The following is a 20,232-nucleotide window of genomic DNA, read 5'->3' as shown; positions in this document are numbered from 1 at the left end:
GTATGATTTCAGACACATTTTAGTACATTATATTATGATTTATCCGGAAAAAACAATATAAAATGTTATTTTTTTGACTTTTCAACGCCGATAGCTTTTGAACTAATTAACCAATTTTGACGTTTGAGGTAGCAATTGGCGCAATTCATGAATTCTAGAGCTAATAAAAATCTGAATCGATCCGTTCAGTTGTTTCGAAAATATTTCAAAAAAACCGTTTTTTACCATTTCTTTCTACCGCGATATCTCTCGAATGCACCAACCCATTGAGATGGTTAAGGCAGTAATCGAAGTGTTTTATCAAGTTCTAGAGCTCATTAGATTTTGAAGTCGATCGTTCAAGTCGTTTCTGAGAAATCACTAAAAAAACTCAAAAAAAAAAAATTCTTTTTCTCAGTAATTCGCCAATATTTTCGAGTCTACTTGATCAAATGATCTGACATTTTTATAAAGTTGATGGCTAACAAGCTCTTTAGATTGCCGTAATAACGTAATTACTAGAATTTGATATCGGGTTGACTAGAATTTTCGACCGGTGAATTGGCGTCACGCGGTTCCCGAATTTTATTGACGTTAATAGAGTAAATCAATTGAATTTATGAATTTTAGAATTAATGCGGCTGACGGAATAAATTCCAGCTTGTATTACTCTTAAGATAAATTAATAAATTAATTAATGACGGCTGGAGAGCCTGGAATAAATTTATAAATTAATAACTTTAATTACCGGATTATTTACGCGATAACTTTATTTTATTCTGGCTGTAGAGCCTTGAATAATTACTATAGAGTTCGAACACTTAATAGTGACAAAACGAGACGCGATAGAACTTTCGAGAACGCGAGATTGAACGGCTAGAGAGCCTGAACTATCCGTTTCTTTACGCGAGATCAACGGAAAGATATTAAGTAATATATTGTAATTAATTTGCCAGATTAATAAAATTAATCAGCGGCCTGAATTAATTATAATTTACCTCCAATTATAACTTCAGCAGTCCTTGGAACTTATAGTGATGATCTGCTTCGGCTGCTAGCAATTTCTCAATGTTCGTTGAGTTTTCAGGTTTCCGTTGTCCGGCTTTCTTTGTCCTCGTAATTCCACTCCCACAATAAATTTATTAATTCCTTAGCAATGTGATATATATTGTCACGAGATATTCCCGGCTGGGAATCTAACCAGCGAGAATTCCCTGTACAATTTAATTATGGCTTACATGCAGTTCCCGTTGGACGCCAGGTAATTTTTGGAGAGAATTACCAAACTCACGACGCGGAAATTTCCTAGTATGGAGGGTTCAGGGAAAACGGGCTTCCTGGACGGCGGGAGGAGTTGGGTCTGGGTATTTTACCGACTATTACTGGCAAAGCAATTATTTGAATAAAACAAGAGAAATTTTATGGGCAAAAAAAAACAACTTGTTAAACACTTTAATCAAAAAAAATACGCAGTTCTCAACAGTATAATCATTACATCGTTTCGCGTATTCACCTTAAAAAAATTACATACAAAATCATACCACGCGGCACACTGATCATACAACACGCATTCAAGTATAATTACTGCTCAGAGATTCGCTCAAACTTGTATTTACTTCTTTGAATTAATTCGTCAAGTCGCGAAATTATTTTTGCACGCAATCAACAACAACAAACCAAAAAAAAAATATGTAATCCATTATTTTGACTCATAGCAATTAAAAAAAATTAACAATTCATAACTTGTTACGTAACTATTCTGACCGTAAATTACCTAACGAGTCTCAAATATTTTTATTTTTTTGCGTAACTTTCAAAAAAAAATTATAAGTTTTAAAAGCTAATAAGCACTACAAGTATTTTTAGTAACGATACTTATTTTACATCTAATAAACGCAGCAGTATTTCATGATTTAAGCACAAAAAAAATAATAATAATATAAACTAAGAATCGCGACTTCTTTTATTCTCAAAAAAAAATATTAATTAAATTCCCTACGGATTTATTCTAACAGGAATAAATAATATAATACTCGCGTCACGTACCCGCAGCGACGGCGAACATACAAAAAAAAACCCAATGTCCTTGGTTCGCGAACTCAATTGAATACAACGTAAAAAAAATAAAGTTGCGGTAAACAAATAAAAATTCTGCTCGAAAAATATTCACGCGTGACGACCACGCGGTACTCGAGGACTCTGGCTTGACACTATGTCATACAACAAATCGTCAACCGTGAAACACAACAGAAAAAAAAATAATAATAATAATAATAAACATACGAAACACAAAAAAAAACAAAATTCCTCAATGTACAAGGAATACTCGGGGTCAAATCAAGACCGATGAGCGCAACAAAACTTCCACTCACCCTCTGCTACTCGCTGGCGTGGAGATGTTGGGGCTGTCCAGCTCTCGACGATCCCTTTTGTGGGCTGCTTCCACCAGGTACCAATCTGCGGCAATCAATGTTTTTTCCTCGGTGGACTGCAAGGCACACGCGGTTCCGAGTCTTGTTTATTTTGATTTTCTATTGTGCAATCGATTGCTTTCGCGGCACTCTGATACTTAGTATTTTTTTCTTTTTTTTTTTTTTTAAAAACAAACAACGTATTGCCTTACGCGGCACTTGTTAATTATTAATAATTCTAATTAATAGAAACTCAGTAGTTGACTGATGAAATCGGCGGCAAAATAAATATATCAAAACACGTGCTCTCGGCAACAGGCGTCCAGCAAAGATGGCTGCAACACCTCAGACAACGTGGATCTCACACGCGACTCCCCACTCTATTGCCCAGTTAAGCTGCTCCCTCAGAGATGGCACCAGCGAACCGATCAATTGTTCAATACTGAACCTTCGAGTCCATGGCTCGGATTTATGGCGCGTGTGCTCTCGCGTTTGAAATTCGAACTACTCGTGGCTTACAGGCTGACGGTCGTTGGTTTTGCTGCGAGTTTTCCCTTGCCTTATCCGCGGGTCTAATTGGATTGATTGCGGCTCGTCTCACTCGATGATCGTGGTCCACTTCCGGTGGGTGAGTTGGAAGTTTGTCCGGCTACTTAATAACTAATTCTTAATGACTAACTTAACTTAACAATAATTAATCTCCACCTACCAGAGTCTTCGGGGATCGTTGCTGGAAGCCTGTTACTAGTCGCGCTACCTTACCTGAGACTTCCCATCACTCCCGTGTGCCTCGCAGGTCCTAATTATTATTATTAGTACTCTAATAAAAATACAAAAAAAGACAATGCACTGAATTTTATGCGAACGCGTGGGATTCGCCGAGGACTGGACAACTCCAGATGTCACAATATATAACCTGTCAATGATCAGTACGTATAAGTAATTTTGTATATATATAATTGATTAAGAGAGTGGCCTCTAAGTGCCAGGTAACAATAAATAATTAACAAGTTATCGCCTCGTTCCACGTGAAGCGGACGCAGACTTTTATATTTACCTTTGATTTATTCGGTCTTATCCCTTTGGGTGTCCGATGAACTCTGTTTCTTCCTTGTTCCGTTGACAATTTTATAGTCTCGTCCCACCATTTCGGTTCACTCCCGGAAAACTTAGTCTAGGGGAGTGGCGAATACTCGGGTCTAAGTGATCATGCGTCGCCCGGTGACAAGTCGCATCACTAACTCGCAACTTACGAGGTCGTTGGCCGGTTAACGGCGGGAAACGAGATTTAAATTCAATTCGTTAAATTATTGTAATATCAAATGTACCCTGTTACAATACAGTAATCAGGAACTTTACATTAGTGTGCAGTAAAGTGTTCCTTAAAAGGATTTTTTGAATTTATTACGATCACCTCACAAACGGTTTTAATTACGACAAAAAAATATTCCCTTAGAGTTTGAGCTCTTAATTCCAACGAGACGACGTGCAATATTAAAAGAAATTTAATTTATTGATAATATTTATTAAATAATAAACTAAGTCATAACATAATTAGGGGCATAGATATACTGATCTCTGATAAACAAAATCTCTGATAAACAAAAACATTTCTTGAAAAAATCACAAAAAAAATTTTGCGGTTACTCTTCCCGTTAGGATGAAGACCTTAAACTTTAAGGGAATTTTTAGGTAGATTTTTTTAAAAATCTAGGTATTGTATTTGTCCTCATGGTCGATTTTTCAAGAAATTTTGTCACAACCTATCATAGTTAGTTGAGTAGAGTTCGAAAATACCATTCGTTGAAAAATTTATATATGTATGTATATATATATATATATATATATATATATATATATATATATATATATTTATATATATATATGTAATAGAACCAAGTTTTGAGAACACGATTGCGCCTAGAATCCTTATCGGGTGCTAATGAAATTTTTTACACTTATTCTATGAGCGATTACCACGGTTAAGTTCGGAGATGGGCTAAATCGTTCGATTAGTTTAGAAGATATAGCTGTTTCAAATTCCCACGATTTAAAAAAAAAAAAACATTTTATCCACTTTCAAGTTCATATAACTTTAAAACTAAAACTCATAGATAATTTCCGTAAAAAGTATTTGAAAGCTTGTCTAATAAGCTTTAATTTATGACCTTAAACTTGATGTTTTGACCATTTCTTCAAATCATTTGATAGCCTTGAAAATTTTAATGGAATCAAAAAATGTTGAAAATATGGTGTTCATTCAACATCATTTATGCATTTCCCATTATAATCAAATTTCGTCAGTTGTATTTTATTGTGCACAAAATAACCTGTAAATTTCACAGCTATTTTATATTTTGAAAGTATTTCTTTTATTATTTATGATGTATCAAATGTACCTCTACGACGTATGATTATAACTGGTCTTGTCATTACGATAGCACCTACAGTTCTTATCGGATCTTAATGAAATTTTTCACACTTATTCTATAGGCGATTATCTTGATCAAGTTCAAAGATGGGCTGAATCGTTCGGACAGTTGTGAAGTTATGGCTGTTTGAAATTTCCACGAGTTTTCGAAAAAATCAGTTTTTATTCACTGTTGAAGTTCATATAACATGAAAACTAAAACTGATAGACAACTCCAGTAAAAAGTATTTGAAAGATTGTCTAATAAGCTTTAATTAAAGACCTTAAACTTAATGTTTTGACCATTTCTTCCAATAATTTGATAGCCTTAAGAATTTTAATGGAATCAATAAATGTTGAAAATATGGTTTTCATTTCACATATTTTATGCATTTCCCATTATAATACAATTTTGTCAGTTGTATTGTAGTGTGAACAAAATAACCTGTAAATTTCACTACTATTTTATATCTTAAAAGTATTTTTTTTATTATTTATGCTGTTTCAATAGTACCTGTACGTCCTATAATTATAACTGATCTTGCCGTCGTAATAGTAATTACAATTATGATCTCATACTAATTAAAATTTCTATACTTTGTTTACGTGAAGGTTAGTTTAGTACATTACCTATATAATGCTTTGTCAAATCAACTATCTGAAGTTCTCTATCGAAAATAGTCGTTGTCTTTTTTTACTCTCACTCTTAGAAAACGAGCCTAATTTCATATCATGACTATACACTAACATGTATCACAAGATATGTATGTATGAAACTTTTTATATAGATTAATTGGAAAATCTACCTTCCATTTCGGCTGCCGAATGGCCTTTTTTTTTTTTTGAAATTGTTCTATTTCACGGCGGATTTGAGAATTCACTTTGAAAAAAAAAAAAAAAAAATAACAATAATTGAAACGATGGTATATTTTTATAATCGTGCACACAAAATTTGTGAAAAAAGTAGCGCTAATTTTCACACGTTTTTGTGTGGGTGGATTTTTATAATCGTGCACATACAAAATTTGTGAAAAAAGTAGCGCTAATTTTCACACGTTTTTGTATGGGTATATTTAAATAATCGTACACACACAAAATTTGTGAAAAAAATAGCGCTAATTTTCACACATTTTTGTGTGGGTATATTTTTATAATCGTGCACACACAAAATTTGTGAAAAAATAGCGCTAATTTTCACACATTTTTGTGTGGGTATATTTAAATAATCGTACACACACAAAATTTGTGAAAAAAATAGCGCTAATTTTCACACATTTTTGTGTGGGTATATTTTTATAATCGTGCACACACAAAATTTGTGAAAAAATAGCGCTAATTTTCACACGTTTTTGTGTGGGTATATGTTTATAATCGTGCACACACAAAATTTGTGAAAAAATAGCGCTAATTTTCACACGGTCTTGTATGGGTATATTTTCATAATCGCACACGCACAGAATTTGTGGAAAAAAAAAAACAAAAAGGTTGATAAAGATGTTTGTCATAAAATCTTGGGTATAGTCGACCACAGAAATATATCAATTACATTTTAAAATTTTTTAAAATCGATTAAAAATTATTAAAATAAAATATTAAGACTTTTTTCATTTACTTTATTCATTTTTTTATAAGTCCGCCTCCGAATAGAACCATTTGAAAAAAAAAAAAAAAAATATTAATTTCACAACTTTTTTATATTAAATTATTATTGTTAGAAATTTATAATTTTTTGAGATTTTTAAAAAATCAATAAAAAATTCTTAAAATAAGATATGGAAAATTTTTTTTTTCAATGTATTCATTTTTTTATGTACTTTTTGAAAAAAATTACTGCATTCTTCGAAAACATAAATATTAATTAAATTTCAATGAAAAACTAGTGTTATAACATTTTTTTGAACTTTTAATTGTATAAAAAATATTGTTATTTTCATTTTTTAAAATCGACATATTTTTTTTCATAAATCCGCCGTCAAATAGAACAATTTAAAAAAAAAAAAACGATTCGAAAATATTGATTTTTCGATTTTTTATGGCCAAAAATGTGGTTGACCCCACTTCGAAACAATTACCAAATAAAAAGCTCAATCTTGCATATAATAATTCAAAGGAATTATAATTCATAATATTTTTGCTCTCATCAGTGAATCTCAGTTTATTTAAATTTAATTAGTCTCACCACGTGTGCCGGCATTATTCACGCGTTGACGCCATCTTGGACACGTGTGGCATGCAAGTGTAATTACATAAATGAAACACTTCAGACAATTTATTAGTAGTCCAGTCGATGCGCACGAAAAAATGGTCAAAGATCATTTTTTCGGTGGGTAAAAATCGATTTTGAAAATTTTTTTTTTCAAAATACTAGAAAAAATATAAGGAAAAAAGTTACCATAAATTTGGAGGGTGATCTTTTTTTTTTTATAAAAAAATTAGATGTAAAATGAAATATCTCTAAAAGTATTGAGAAGTTATCGAGACAAACTGGTATCATTGTTTTTCGGATTTAATAACGATCCCCTTGCGACATTAAAAACATTCTGGATACACTCTGGAAATATTCTGGTAACACGATGCAACCATACGGACTCCAGAGTATTTCCAGAATGGTTTTGTGCCCTTTTCTGAGAGTGAACCCAGAGTATTTCCAGAGCGGATACGGAGTAAATCCAAAGTGTTTCCAGAAAGTATCCAGAGTGGATACATACTGACACCGTTATGCATCCACATTGAACACAAACTGATACCAAAGTGTTTCCAGAATGTTTCCAGAGTGGGATCAGAGTGGGATCAGAGTTAATACATACTCAAACCAGAGGGTATTCAGAGTAAATACTGAAAGAAAAAAAAAATTCACCGAAATATATTATTTTAAGAATATTCAAGAGCATTTATTGAATACAAAAATCAATTTTTTTTTGTCATTACCTGAAACGGATTTTATGTTTCTGGATTGTAAAAACAATTTTTTCAAGAAAACAAAAATATTTGACATTATTGTCACAATGTAATATAGCATCTACTATATGACCATCCAAACAGGCACTTGTCACTCTGTCAAATAACAGAGAAATAGCCGTGACAGAATTATTTTTAAATATAGAATATAAAAACTCTGAAACACCTATCTAACCAGGAACAGGACAATCATAAGTTGGGCGCGATCTAGCGGCGAACACTGAACTACTTCCACTGCTGCTTAGCACCAGTGACTTTCTCCTCCTTCACATATATCTTCTCCCAGCAAATTTTTCTCTCAAGTCTTTCACATTAAAACCCGGGTCAAAGCAAAAATTTTTTTTTGGGATAAAAATACTTAATGAAAATAACAATTTTTAAAAAAACAATTGTTTCTTAATAAATATTTTTTATTGCTAAAAAGCGAATTTGCTAATTAATAATTTTTTTGTATTTATTAATAAGTATTCATAAAAATTACTGTTATTCATAATTCCTTAAGCAATTGAGTTAGAGCTTCGGTTACAAGCTCGATTTGTTTAATGATTAATGGATAATAAAAAAGACTTGAAGTGTTGTAGTTGTGTCTTCAATAAGTTATTTTATAACGTTCACTACTATTTCACACTACCCACGGCGGAGTGTGGTTAGTGTCAAATAGGCGTTATGGCCCACCGATGGTAAAAACTGAAACTAAAAATAATAAAACAAAACCAAAAATGTCCTTTGGAGATGCCCACGATCCCACTGGACACTCAGCTCTTCTCAGGCTGGGTTAGAAATCCGAATTGGGCGCCAGTTCGTGTACCCCACGAACAAAATAACAAATAAACAATAAAATAAGAAAACGAAATGAAAAATGAAATAATGAAATATAAACAGAGAGCAGTTTTCAGGTATTGGAAAAGGAAGAGCAAGAAAGAGATAGATGCAATAAATAAACAATAATAATATTTAATTAAATCCCGGGTTGGTAGCCATTTACCCGATATAAGTTAATTTATAAATGTTCAGCGGGTTTATAAACAATAATATAAATAATAATAAAAATAATATTCACTTCACAATATAGATGTTGACTAATAGTCAAGTAACGCAACAATAAATAATATTAAACAGACGTTCCCTTGGTTATCACTCACACGTGATAAATAATAAATATAAATAATTAATTATTGGGCGCACACATACAATTTGATCCCAATATTAATTGTTAACTCAAAATAAATTTACACTGACAATAAATTAAATCGTTATCGCAACATAATAACGCACCCACTGGTGATATCTAATAAGTGTAAAATATTTTCCTATGGTATTCAACATATGATAAGTAAATAACATAAATGTTAATAATTATTTACCGACAAACATATACACGGTCACCAATAATTATTAACTAACACAAAATAATACTTGGAAATATCAGTAATTATTATCCGTCAATCCTATACACGGTCACCAATAATTACTTATAATAAAATATAATACTTGTAAATATCAATAATTATTTACCGTCAATCATATACCCGGTCACCAATAATTATTGAATAATAAAATATAACAAATATTACTTTCCAAGTTTCGGATAAATCTCCGTTGGGACAAACAAGTACGCGAGTATATATATATATTGAATTTAGTATAAATATTGCTCTCTCTCTCACTCACACGTGAGATATATACGAATGGCCACCAACGCGGGACAAATTACACGCCAATGTATAGAGCACAAAGGTACTTACAGTCTTCGTTGTAATATAAAATGCGTACAGGTTCCATTGGCATCAATTATTATTTTGGCAATAGTTATTGCAACAACTGCAATCACGCCAATTGCCAAGTGTCCAATACACTTTATAAATTTCAATAATGGCCAAATGGCGTCCCAACAAAATACTTTATGGCAACAGCAACACACCTTGCTCTTACAATTGCTTATCCACGTCTGGCCATGGCAGCACGTGAGTCCCATGCCGGCACCTCGGCCGGCGCCATCTTATAATGTTCTTTCATTTCAACCAATGGAGCCATATACCTGTCGCATGTTAATTCACTCATTGACGCTAACTTTATGAGTGACTTGGTTTGTGTAATTTGTCCATTCCCAACGTTGAATGACCATTCCCATATTTCAGAGCCAATTAATAATATAATATTATAAATAAATATTCCCTTATTTTATTTATAAACCCCGTAAATTTATTTAAATTAAATAAATTCACCGAGGCCAACTGTTGCGTTGCCGCGCATGCGCCAACCAATCAAAATAATAATAATAATAATCAAATAATTAAAATAAATAAGTGCGCAATTAATTATCCCGGCGGCTGTAAAATCCATCCACCAGTAAATAAAATTCAGTAATTTTTACTGATTTGGCCGCAAATTTTATCTAGTAAATTAAACAATTAATAATAACACAGTAAATAAAATAAAATAATACATAAGATAATAATAATAATAGTATGATAATAATAACAATGGATGAGACGTGCTGAGCAGCGTGTGCTGCCATCTGTTGCCCTTCTCCGACCTAATGCGAAGATGCCGCGATATTTAAATATCGTGACAATTTTAATAACAATAGAGAAGAACAGAAAGGTAGCGACAAGTCCAAGTGTACAATAATTTAAAAAATTATATAAAAGATTAAAAAAAAATTTTTTCTACAAAATAAAACGCATGGTTATTTTTAGTATTTGAAAAAAATATGGCGTGAAAATTTATTTGTTTACAACAAATTGTTTGTTTAATAAACTAATAATAAATAAATGAAAAAAATTTTTTTTCTAATATAACAGAACATGATAAATAATTATTTTAAAAAAATAATGGTTCCTTAATATCAATATTGAGTAAAAAAAAAAAATTGTTAATTAGCTAATGCGCTGTTTAGCAAAAAAAATTTTTTTAAGAAACGATTTTTTTCTTAAAATTCCTTATTTTTATTAAGCGTTTTTTTCCCAAAAAAAAATCTTATTAAATCTAATTAGCAATGTATTTGTTTATGACAATTATTTAAACAATGCAAGTAAAAATTTTTTTCAAATTATTGTTATGTAGCTTTCAGCAATAAAAAAACAAAATAATCAAAAAAATAAATTTTCTTGATTGCTTTATTTACGTTTTTTATTTTTCAATGGCTTAGATTGTTAATAAAATCGAAATTTTTTTATTTTTTCACCAGCTATCTTTTCTAAACCCTTTCAAGAATAGCTTTAAGAAGTAAAAAAAATTCGGGGTTTTTAGTTTGGAAATAATCAGGGTTTTTATGTAAACTTTCAACAAGTAAAAATTAACTAATTAACAAAAGCATAGTTAATTAAAAAATTGGGGTTAAAATTGTTTTTCTGTAGATTATTATTGATTTATGAGTTTAGAAAGTACCCAATTTTTTTTATTCCTTAGTATTTAAATTTTATCGACTCTGGGCCCATTTTGAAAACACTCTGATTTCATCCTGTACTCATTTTGAGCCCATTTTGAAAACACTTTGATTCCATTCTGGACTCACTGTGGGCCCATTCTGAAAACACTTTGATTTCATTCTGGATTCACTTTGAGTCCATTCTGAAAACACTTTGATCTACTCTGGATCAATTCTTAAACCACTTTGGTTTCACTCTGGAAAAAGGGCACAAAACCACTCTGAAAACATACTGGATTTAGAATGTTTACATTCTGACTATGATTCCAGAGTGTTTCCAGAGTGAGTTGAAGGTCGCAAGGGGAACAAAATGAATTTTGAACGAAATCTCTACGACGAATAGTTGCTGAGATAAAAATTATTAAAGCGCGAAAAACAAAAAAGCGCGTCATTTCGTTCGCGCGCGGATAAACAAAAGAGTGTAACTCGGCAGCAAATCGATAATTTAACAATTTTTTTTCATCATTCTCTTAGTAAATCATATATCAACCATAAAAAAATTTGGTAACTTCCAAAAAAATTTTTTCGAATTTTAAATTTAAAAAAAGTAAAAATCACTTTTTGTTAAATAAAAAATAGAAAAAAAGAAAAATAAATAAAATGACCTAATGGATAATTTTGTTTGAACCATTACCCAAATAATTACGGGTAATGACAGTTAAAAAAAAATTTTTTTTCATAAAAAAACCCGTTTTAAACATTTTTGAAATTTATCAACAATTAAAAAAAAAAAATATATTTTTTTTGATACGACAGAAATTCATCTCGCGAAATTCTGAATCGAATGGTATATACGAATTTTTGTCGATTTTTTGAAATTTTTCCTTTATAATTTTCAATATAAGGACTTCATTATCCGTTAGAAAACGACACTACGTCTTATGCCTACTTTCTCTCTCTAGCAATTCCCGAAGATATCCGAAGTCCTATTTTTTTAAAGTCCCGTAGCAAGAAATTTTTCTAAGTCCTTATATTGAAAATTATAAAGGAAAAATTTCAAAAAATCGACAAAAATTCGTATATACCATTCGATTCAGAATTTCGCGAGATGAATTTCTGTCGTATCAAAAAAAATATATTTTTTTTTTTTAATTGTTGATAAATTTCAAAAATGTTTAAAACGGGTTTTTTTATGAAAAAAAATTTTTTTTTAACTGTCATTACCCGTAATTATTTGGGTAATGGTTCAAACAAAATTATCCATTAGGTCATTTTATTTATTTTTCTTTTTTTCTATTTTTTATTTAACAAAAAGTGATTTTTACTTTTTTTAAATTTAAAATTCGAAAAAATTTTTTTGGAAGTTACCAAATTTTTTTATGGTTGATATATGATTTACTAAGAGAATAATGAAAAAAAATTGTTAAAATATCGATTTGCTGCCGAGTTACACTCTTTTGTTTATCCGCGCGCGAACGAAATGACGCGCTTTTTCGTTTTTCGCGCTTTAATAATTTTTATCTCAGCAACTATTCGTCGTAGAGATTTCGTTCAAAATTCATTTTGTTCGTTATTAAATCCCAAAAACAATGATACCAGTTTGTCTCGATAACTTCTCAATACTTTTAGAGATATTTCATTTTACATCTAATTTTTTTATAAAAAAAAAAAGATCACCCTCCAAATTTATGGTAACTTTTTTCCTTATATTTTTTCTAGTATTTTGAAAAAAAAAATTTTCAAAATCGATCTTTACCCACCGAAAAAATGATCTTTGACCATTTTTTCGTGCGCATCGACTGGACTATTGGATGTTTAGCAACGTTGACGATGGCAATGTAGTCCGGATCTCGGCACACCACCAATAAACAAATTACCAAATACTCGGCACCAAGATGGTAATCGAAATTGTTTATTAATTGATCTCGAGGCACACGCGGTTCAGTGACGAGTTGCAATAACTCTTGCTTCACGGTCTTGGTACAATTGCGCACGCGATTTACTAACTTTAATCTGATTATTACCTTCGCGGCAATCTCACAGGTAAAATAATTTTATTTATTTTGTTTTATAATTTTGTTTATGTGGTAATCGTGGATCTCACTCTCGGCTACCCACTCAGTTGACTAGTTAGGCTGCGGCCCCAGAGATGGCGCCAGCTGTTTAATAATTCGTTCGTGACATCGCGTCTGAATTTTTCCAATCCATATCTGTTCAACTGCTGGGCTGTTTTGGCTGCTTTGATGTTGAGATCTTGACCTGCTGCTGTTCCTGTAGCTTCCTCGTTGATCACGGTCCCGTTTCGGTGGGATGAGTGGTCATATGTTTCCGGCTACTTAACAACTAATTATCTTAACTAACTTAAATTAACTTACTATCAAATTAAGATCTTAACCTACCAGAGCATTCGAGGATCATTGCTGGAAGCCTGTCACGAGTCACGTTGCCTCACCTTTTTTTCCACTTACTCTAGTGTGCCTTGTAGGTTAAAATCAATTTTTTTTATTATCAAAATAATCAAAATAAAAAACAAAAATCTCAAAAATGTGGTGACACGTGGGATCCGCCGAGGATCGGACATTTTCTAATGTCACAATATATGTAATAGAACCATGTTTTGAGGACACGATTGTGCCTAGAATTCTTTTCGAATCCTAATAAAATTTTTCACACTAATTCTATGAGCGATTATCACGGTCAAGTTCAAAGATGGGCTGCTTGAAATTTTCACGATTATTCGAAAAAATCAGTTTCTATTCACTGTTGAAGTTCACATAACTTTAAAACTTAAACTCATAGATAGTTTCTGTAAAAAGTATTTTAAAGCTTGACTAAAAGCTTTAATTTATGACCTTAAACTTTATATTTTGACTATTTTTTCTAATAATTTGATAGCCTTGAAAGTTTTAATGGAATCAAAAAATGTTGAAAACATGGTTTTCATTCCGCATAACTTATGTATTTCCCATTATAATACAATTTCGTCAATTGTATTTTATTGTGAAAATAACCTGTAAACTTCACAGCTAATTTATATTTTAAAAGGATTTCTTTTATCACTAATGATGTTTCAAACGTACCTTTATGTCCTATAATTATAACTGGTCTTGCCATCGTAATAGCAATTACAATTATGATCTCATACTAATTAAATTTTCTATACTTTGTTTACGTAAAGGTTAGTTTAAAACATTACCTATATAACGTTTTGTCAAATCAACTATCTGAAGTTCTCTATCGAAAATAATCGTTGTCTTTTTTTACCCTCACTTCAGAAAACGAGCTTAATTTCATATCATGACTATACACGAACATAAATCACAAGATATGTATGTATGAAACTTTTTATATAGATTAATTGGAAAATCTACCTTCCATTTTGGCTGCCGAATGGCCGTTTTTTTTTATTTTTCTTTATGTTCTCAAAAAAAAACTAAAATTAATTCTGCAATTTTTCCCGCCAATCCCAGAATGGGCAAACTTTTCCTTCTATTTTTTTTTATCGATTGAAAAAAAATAATTTCCCAGTTGGGCTTATTTTACAAAACATCACTCTGGAAATTTTTGAGGATTTATAGATGACTTCAAAGTTTAAAGAATTGAGACGGAAAAATTCATTGAAAGTAGTAATCCTCGAAAAAATTTGATTTTTTTTAAAAAAGTGGAAAAAAAAATAACAGATACCTATAAATATTTTTATTGTAATTTTTTTCAAAAACTACACTTGAGGGCAAAGAAGCTAACAAAAACACAATTGCCTTTTGGTTGATTTTTGACAAGGTCTCAGTCTTTCGAAAATTAAATCCAACGCCCATCACTGTTTCAAAAGCCTGTGACTTGGTCAAAAATAAACCAAATGGCAATTTTTTTGACGTCATTTTCTTTGCTTTCAGGTGTAGTTTTTGAAAAAATTATAATAAAATTATTTATAGGTATCTTTTATTTTTTTTCACTTTTTTGAAAAAAATCTAAATTTTTTCGAGGATTACCACTTTCAATGAATTTTTTCGTCTTAATTCTTCAAGCTCTAAAGTTATCTATAAATCCTCAAAATTTTCCAGAGTGATGTTTTGTAAAATAAGCCCAACTAAGCAAACATTTTTTTTTTCAATTGATAAAAAAAATAGAAGAAAAAGTTTGCCCATCCTGGGATTGGCGGGAAAAATTGCAGAACTAATTGAAGGTTTTTTTGAGAAAATAACAAATAAAATAAAAAATGGTGATTTTTAAGGATGTAATGGTTTTTCGCAAAAAAGCCGAAAATTTTGTAGCGTTTATCGTCTTAAAATTGTATTGTATTTTTTTCTGAAAAGTACATTCAAAGACGAAAATTTTGAAAAAAAAAAAGGTCCTAATTAGTCAATTTTTGGAAAAGTTATTGCTACTTGATAAAATAAAATCCTTTTTTTTGAAAAACTCATAACTTTTTTTGGGTTGGGTAAAAAAATTTGAAACTTCCTGAAAAATCATTATGATAGGGTAGAAAAGAAAAAAAAAATTTCAGCCGAATCGAAAGGAGTTGGGGTCAAAAGTGGTCGATTAGGCGTGGAATGCCCCACATGAAATAAATAACTCGCCATTATTCATATCTACAAGAAAAAGCAGGGAAATATGCCTTTTTTCGCCTTTAGAACCTTACCCCCCCCCCCTCCTTAACTCGGTCCGTAATGTAATCTCAAATTGACTTGATTTTTGGTACTTATCGATCAAACTGGATAGATGTTTAAGATTCTTGTATGATTTGCAATTAGCAAATTAATACCACTACACGATAATTTATTATCGGCCTAGTACTGCCGTTAATAAAGATTACTTATTGTCACGTTGGAGACAGATTTGGGCAATAAGACTACGGGCTGTCGACACTGTTTACGCAGTCCGTATCATTTTAGACAAATTAAGGGGTCAAAAATAAACTAAGTCCTTGAGCCATGATGTTTGGGCTTTTAGTAAACTTAGTTTTGGCAACTGATGGAGAATTTTTAATTATTGTCATTGATAGGAGTTGACAATAGTTTATTCATTATTTGTTTAACTTATTGCAAATAACCTCCCACTATCTTTTGGAGCATAAAAGGTGAAAAAGCTGATGCTGCGTTTTTGCGTACTTTTGAAAAGAGAAGTTTGACAATAATTATTTATAAATAATTATTGTAAATGAAAAAAATTATGTGGACACAACACCTGCATTTCCTTATCAATATTTTTGGAACGGTCTCTTTTCTATAACTTCTCGAGAAATCATGCCCACAACTCGTTGTGAAAAACACCAGAGATTTTAAAGTACGACGGCCAGGTTTTCTGCTGTTGAAGCTAGCAGACACCTTATCTTAACCATAAGATCCTCGGTCAACCATTTAGCCATGAAGCCAAACTTGTGACCAGAGATTTTATTTCTAGTCGGGACTATCGTCGTGACTCTCGTTTCGATTAGTTTTCCGAAATATTCCCGATAACCAAAAAAAAAAAAACAAATGGTCCTGTATGATTTTGGGTTGCTTGCGTCATGAGTTACATCATTCAGCGCTACCACTTCATAAACACCTCGTCACCGATTTTTCGCATAGTGATATTGGATAATGCTCATTAAATGTTGAGAATTAGAATTTTATTCCATACATTCACATTTTTCAAAATTAAAATTTTTCTCTTTACTGAATTTACAGAGCCTAGGCGATGTTGGTATCAGAATCATGAAAGCAATTGACGTCATCCATGCATTCTGTCATACTTCTTCTCCACTGAATGAAAATTCAACGAGATGTATTTATCAAACTCAATTGACTTTTGGACCAACGGGAAAAGCATCTGGAGCAATATTTTCTTTATTTCAATTGGAAAAGTGGTGTGTTTCTACGGCCGACACGTAAGTTAACGAAAGTAATACTTATACTATATATGTGATAATATGGCCAATTATAGCACAGTTTCATTGTGAATGCGTTTAAGAGGATGTGCCACCTATTCTCTTTCTCACACACATGTGAACGAACGGAACTGTCCTTGTTGCACTTACATTAGCAAATGGAAATTTCAAATGAGCCGTTCTCAGATATAAACTGCAATTTCCGAACGAGAAACATTTCATTCGATAAATAATAAGTTTACGCATCGAATGACATATTTCGTTTAATAATTTGGGTCTTTGCCTGTGAAAACGATTCATTTGAAAATCACCTGGTACACTCTCTTAAGTATACTTGAATATAATACATTGTGTGTGCTCATCCAAACCATTTTTCAACGGTCTACTCTTAAACAATCTCATTTGTACTCCATGAACTACTACCCACTGAACACGACAACGTATCGAAGACGTCAGATTCAAAGAATCTAAAACGTGAGGTTACGTAGAACGTAAGTATCTCTCACTCATTTACATCACATTATAATGTAACATAATGAAAATGTGACGTACATGATACATTGGCAATATAATTTGAATATCAAACTTACGTAAAATAAAAGTCATAAAAAAATACAGATTCAATTTGAGGTTATGTGATAGTAACCTCTCAGTGACATCATTTTATAGTGAAATGAACTTAGCACTTTTATGCACTTTAAGTTATGATATTGGATAGATAAAAAGAGAGCCACCCAGCCTTACCCGGAATGCAAGGGTAGATTTTTTATTTAAGTACAAAAATTAAATTTTAAATAAATCGACAAATCCAATCATTAACTAAGTTATGAAATTCCTGATACAATGTTAGTTCGATTATAATTAATAAGTTGTAATATTTTTCTTCACGTCATGAATGCAAAGTTAAAATAGTTTTGAAATTAACAAAATTAACGTTCATCAGTTGAAAAACGAAATTGTATTCTTTTTAAATTGAACCATTAAATACAAGATATTATGTTAATTATTATTTTTGCTGTATCGGAATATTGTTAAAATATAGACATACTAGTGACCGGATTAAAAAACTGGTCGTAAATTCAATTCATTTTACATAAACTAATCCTTACAAGCAACTTTACCACAAACTGGCGGAAGACTACGACATTCAACTGTACATAGCATAACCTAATATTATCCCGAAAAAAATTGGCATGCATTGTCATGCATAGTTAATGTCGGATCATGCGTGATTCATATATAATAATCAGACATGACTTGTGCATGAGTCATGCATGGTCAGACATAATTTATTAAGATTCATCCACGGTGATGCATGAGTATTGTTATCCAAAAAACAATTCCCTTAGAATGATCAGACTCAATCCTCCTAGATGGGTCTTAATCATGTATGATTCATATCAGATTATTCATGATTCGTCCCTGATCAAACACAATCATGTATTCATGGTTATTTAGAAAGAGTTCTACTCCTCAATACGAACTTTCATGTGTAGTAACATCTGATCATGCATGATCATGAATGACGAGTTATGCTTTGTGACGTTACATTGCCGAAGGGAGGGAGTTGAAGGTTGGAGTATGTGTAAGTCGGTGTGATAGTGAGAGAAAAAGTGAATATGTGTGTTGAGTTGAGTGTAGTAGAGAATGAGTTGAGGATATGGGGTATAAATGTGTACAGTTAGATAAATGTGTGATAGAGTACGTGTACGATATGGAGTATGTTTTTCGGAGTGTCTGTGTGATGGAGCGTGGATTTAACGGGGGATGTCTAGCTGTGTCGCGGATAGTGGCCAAGATAACGTGCCTCCCGACCAGTGATGACGACTAGGCCCAGGCTTAGCCCTCGGGGTTGACGTGGTGATCACGGAGGTGCGACTGAGATGTCGCCGCCCCTTCGTGGTGATACCCGGAGTTAGCTGGGGTACGTGTACGGTTATTGGGGGGATGGCAGGCCTCGTTTGCGATGCTCGAGGAAGCCAACAATGCGCTAACTTCGGATATCACGGGGAGTGACATTACGGGAAGGCCCGTGAGTCCACGGCTTGTATGTTTGTGAAGGTAAGAATGGATGGAGAAGCGAGAATGTAGGATTGAAAGAGATGGAGTAGAGTAAGCGAGTTAGAGTGGGAGATTATCGTGAAACAGTTGTGCGAGTACCGTTGAGGAGAAAAGTTGAGACCTGGCGTCGCTCGTGTACGAGTCGACCCAGTAGTCGAGTTTGGAGTCTTAGAGTAAGCGGTAGTGAGTCGGAGAGTCGCCATGGTGGACCTCGACCACCACCCTAGACTTTCGTCGTTTTGGAGCCTATAGCCCTGTGTATGGTGCTCTTGGAGCCGTCTGTCGCATTAATTAATTATCGTGAATTATCGCATTAATTATCTATATTTTATTTTATATTGTAGTTTACCTTGTAGTGTATTAAGTTTGTGATTCGTCGTCGTCGAGAGGTTCCCGATGTCTTGCCCAGGTATTTATTTGTGCGATGGACCGAGAGTATTAGACCGCGGGTCTTTTGGGCCCTCCGCGTCGCCCTCGTGTCATCTTTATTGTATTTTATTTAGTTTTGACTGGTTATTTTACGTCTTTTTTTTATTAGTTAATTAATCGGCTTCTTTCGCATTGAAAGAACCGCGACCCTCTCTCCACAACCTAGCATACTGAGCGCACCAGGACATGCCGCTACCACCGGTCATGTCTCTCATCTCCAAAGAGTATAGTTTTTAGGTTTTAATTTACGTGTACGTTTAGACCGGTTGCCGATACCGGGGAAATAAAAGTCGGCTGGCGCCCGTCAGGATCTGGAGGAGATGAGAGGGGTGATTGGTGGGCGAAGTGTAACGTAGCCCGATTTTGAGTTATTAGAGTTTTGAATTTTGGAGTAAATTTTATTGAGTAAAGGATTTTGAGTAATTATTGGGTTTAATTGAGTTTTAAGAAATATTACGTTACAAATTGGCGCCCAACGTGGGGCCCACAGTTAAAAAGAAGCCGCATTTTTTTTTGTTATTAACATTCATTTTGTTTATTAGTGATCCAGTTAGTTTTTTTTATTTAGTTCAAAGTTATTTTGTTGATTGGTAGTGTTACTGGATTCTTGGAATTTATTTTATTTTATTTCATTTTACTTTTTCCCTCCGAGTTTTATTTTCTCTCCGTTATTGATTATTTTAATTTTAAAATTTTATTTTATTTTGCTCGAGGAAGTTTTTTTTTTGTCTCTATTCATTTGTCGAGT

The 20,232-nt window shown here is 32.3% G+C and overlaps 1 protein-coding gene across 2 annotated transcripts in view; it reads left to right on the top strand.

Moving 5' to 3' along the window:
* The window catches only part of LOC130673548 (neither inactivation nor afterpotential protein C-like), a 1,009,353-nt gene that overhangs the window by 327,125 nt on the left and 661,996 nt on the right, over nucleotides 1–20,232 (top strand). For both annotated transcript variants that reach the window (XM_057478586.1, XM_057478585.1), the window contains exon 5: nucleotides 16,795–16,994. In XM_057478586.1, coding sequence (XP_057334569.1) covers nucleotides 16,795–16,994 — 200 coding nt within the window. The remainder of the gene's footprint in view (nucleotides 1–16,794; nucleotides 16,995–20,232) is intronic.

Source organism: Microplitis mediator, chromosome 8 (genome assembly GCF_029852145.1).
Source record: "Microplitis mediator isolate UGA2020A chromosome 8, iyMicMedi2.1, whole genome shotgun sequence".
In the NCBI taxonomy this organism is placed as follows: Eukaryota; Metazoa; Arthropoda; class Insecta; order Hymenoptera; family Braconidae; genus Microplitis; species Microplitis mediator.
Note: the sequence above shows the minus strand (reverse complement) of the source record. Positions and strands in the feature narration are given on the sequence as shown.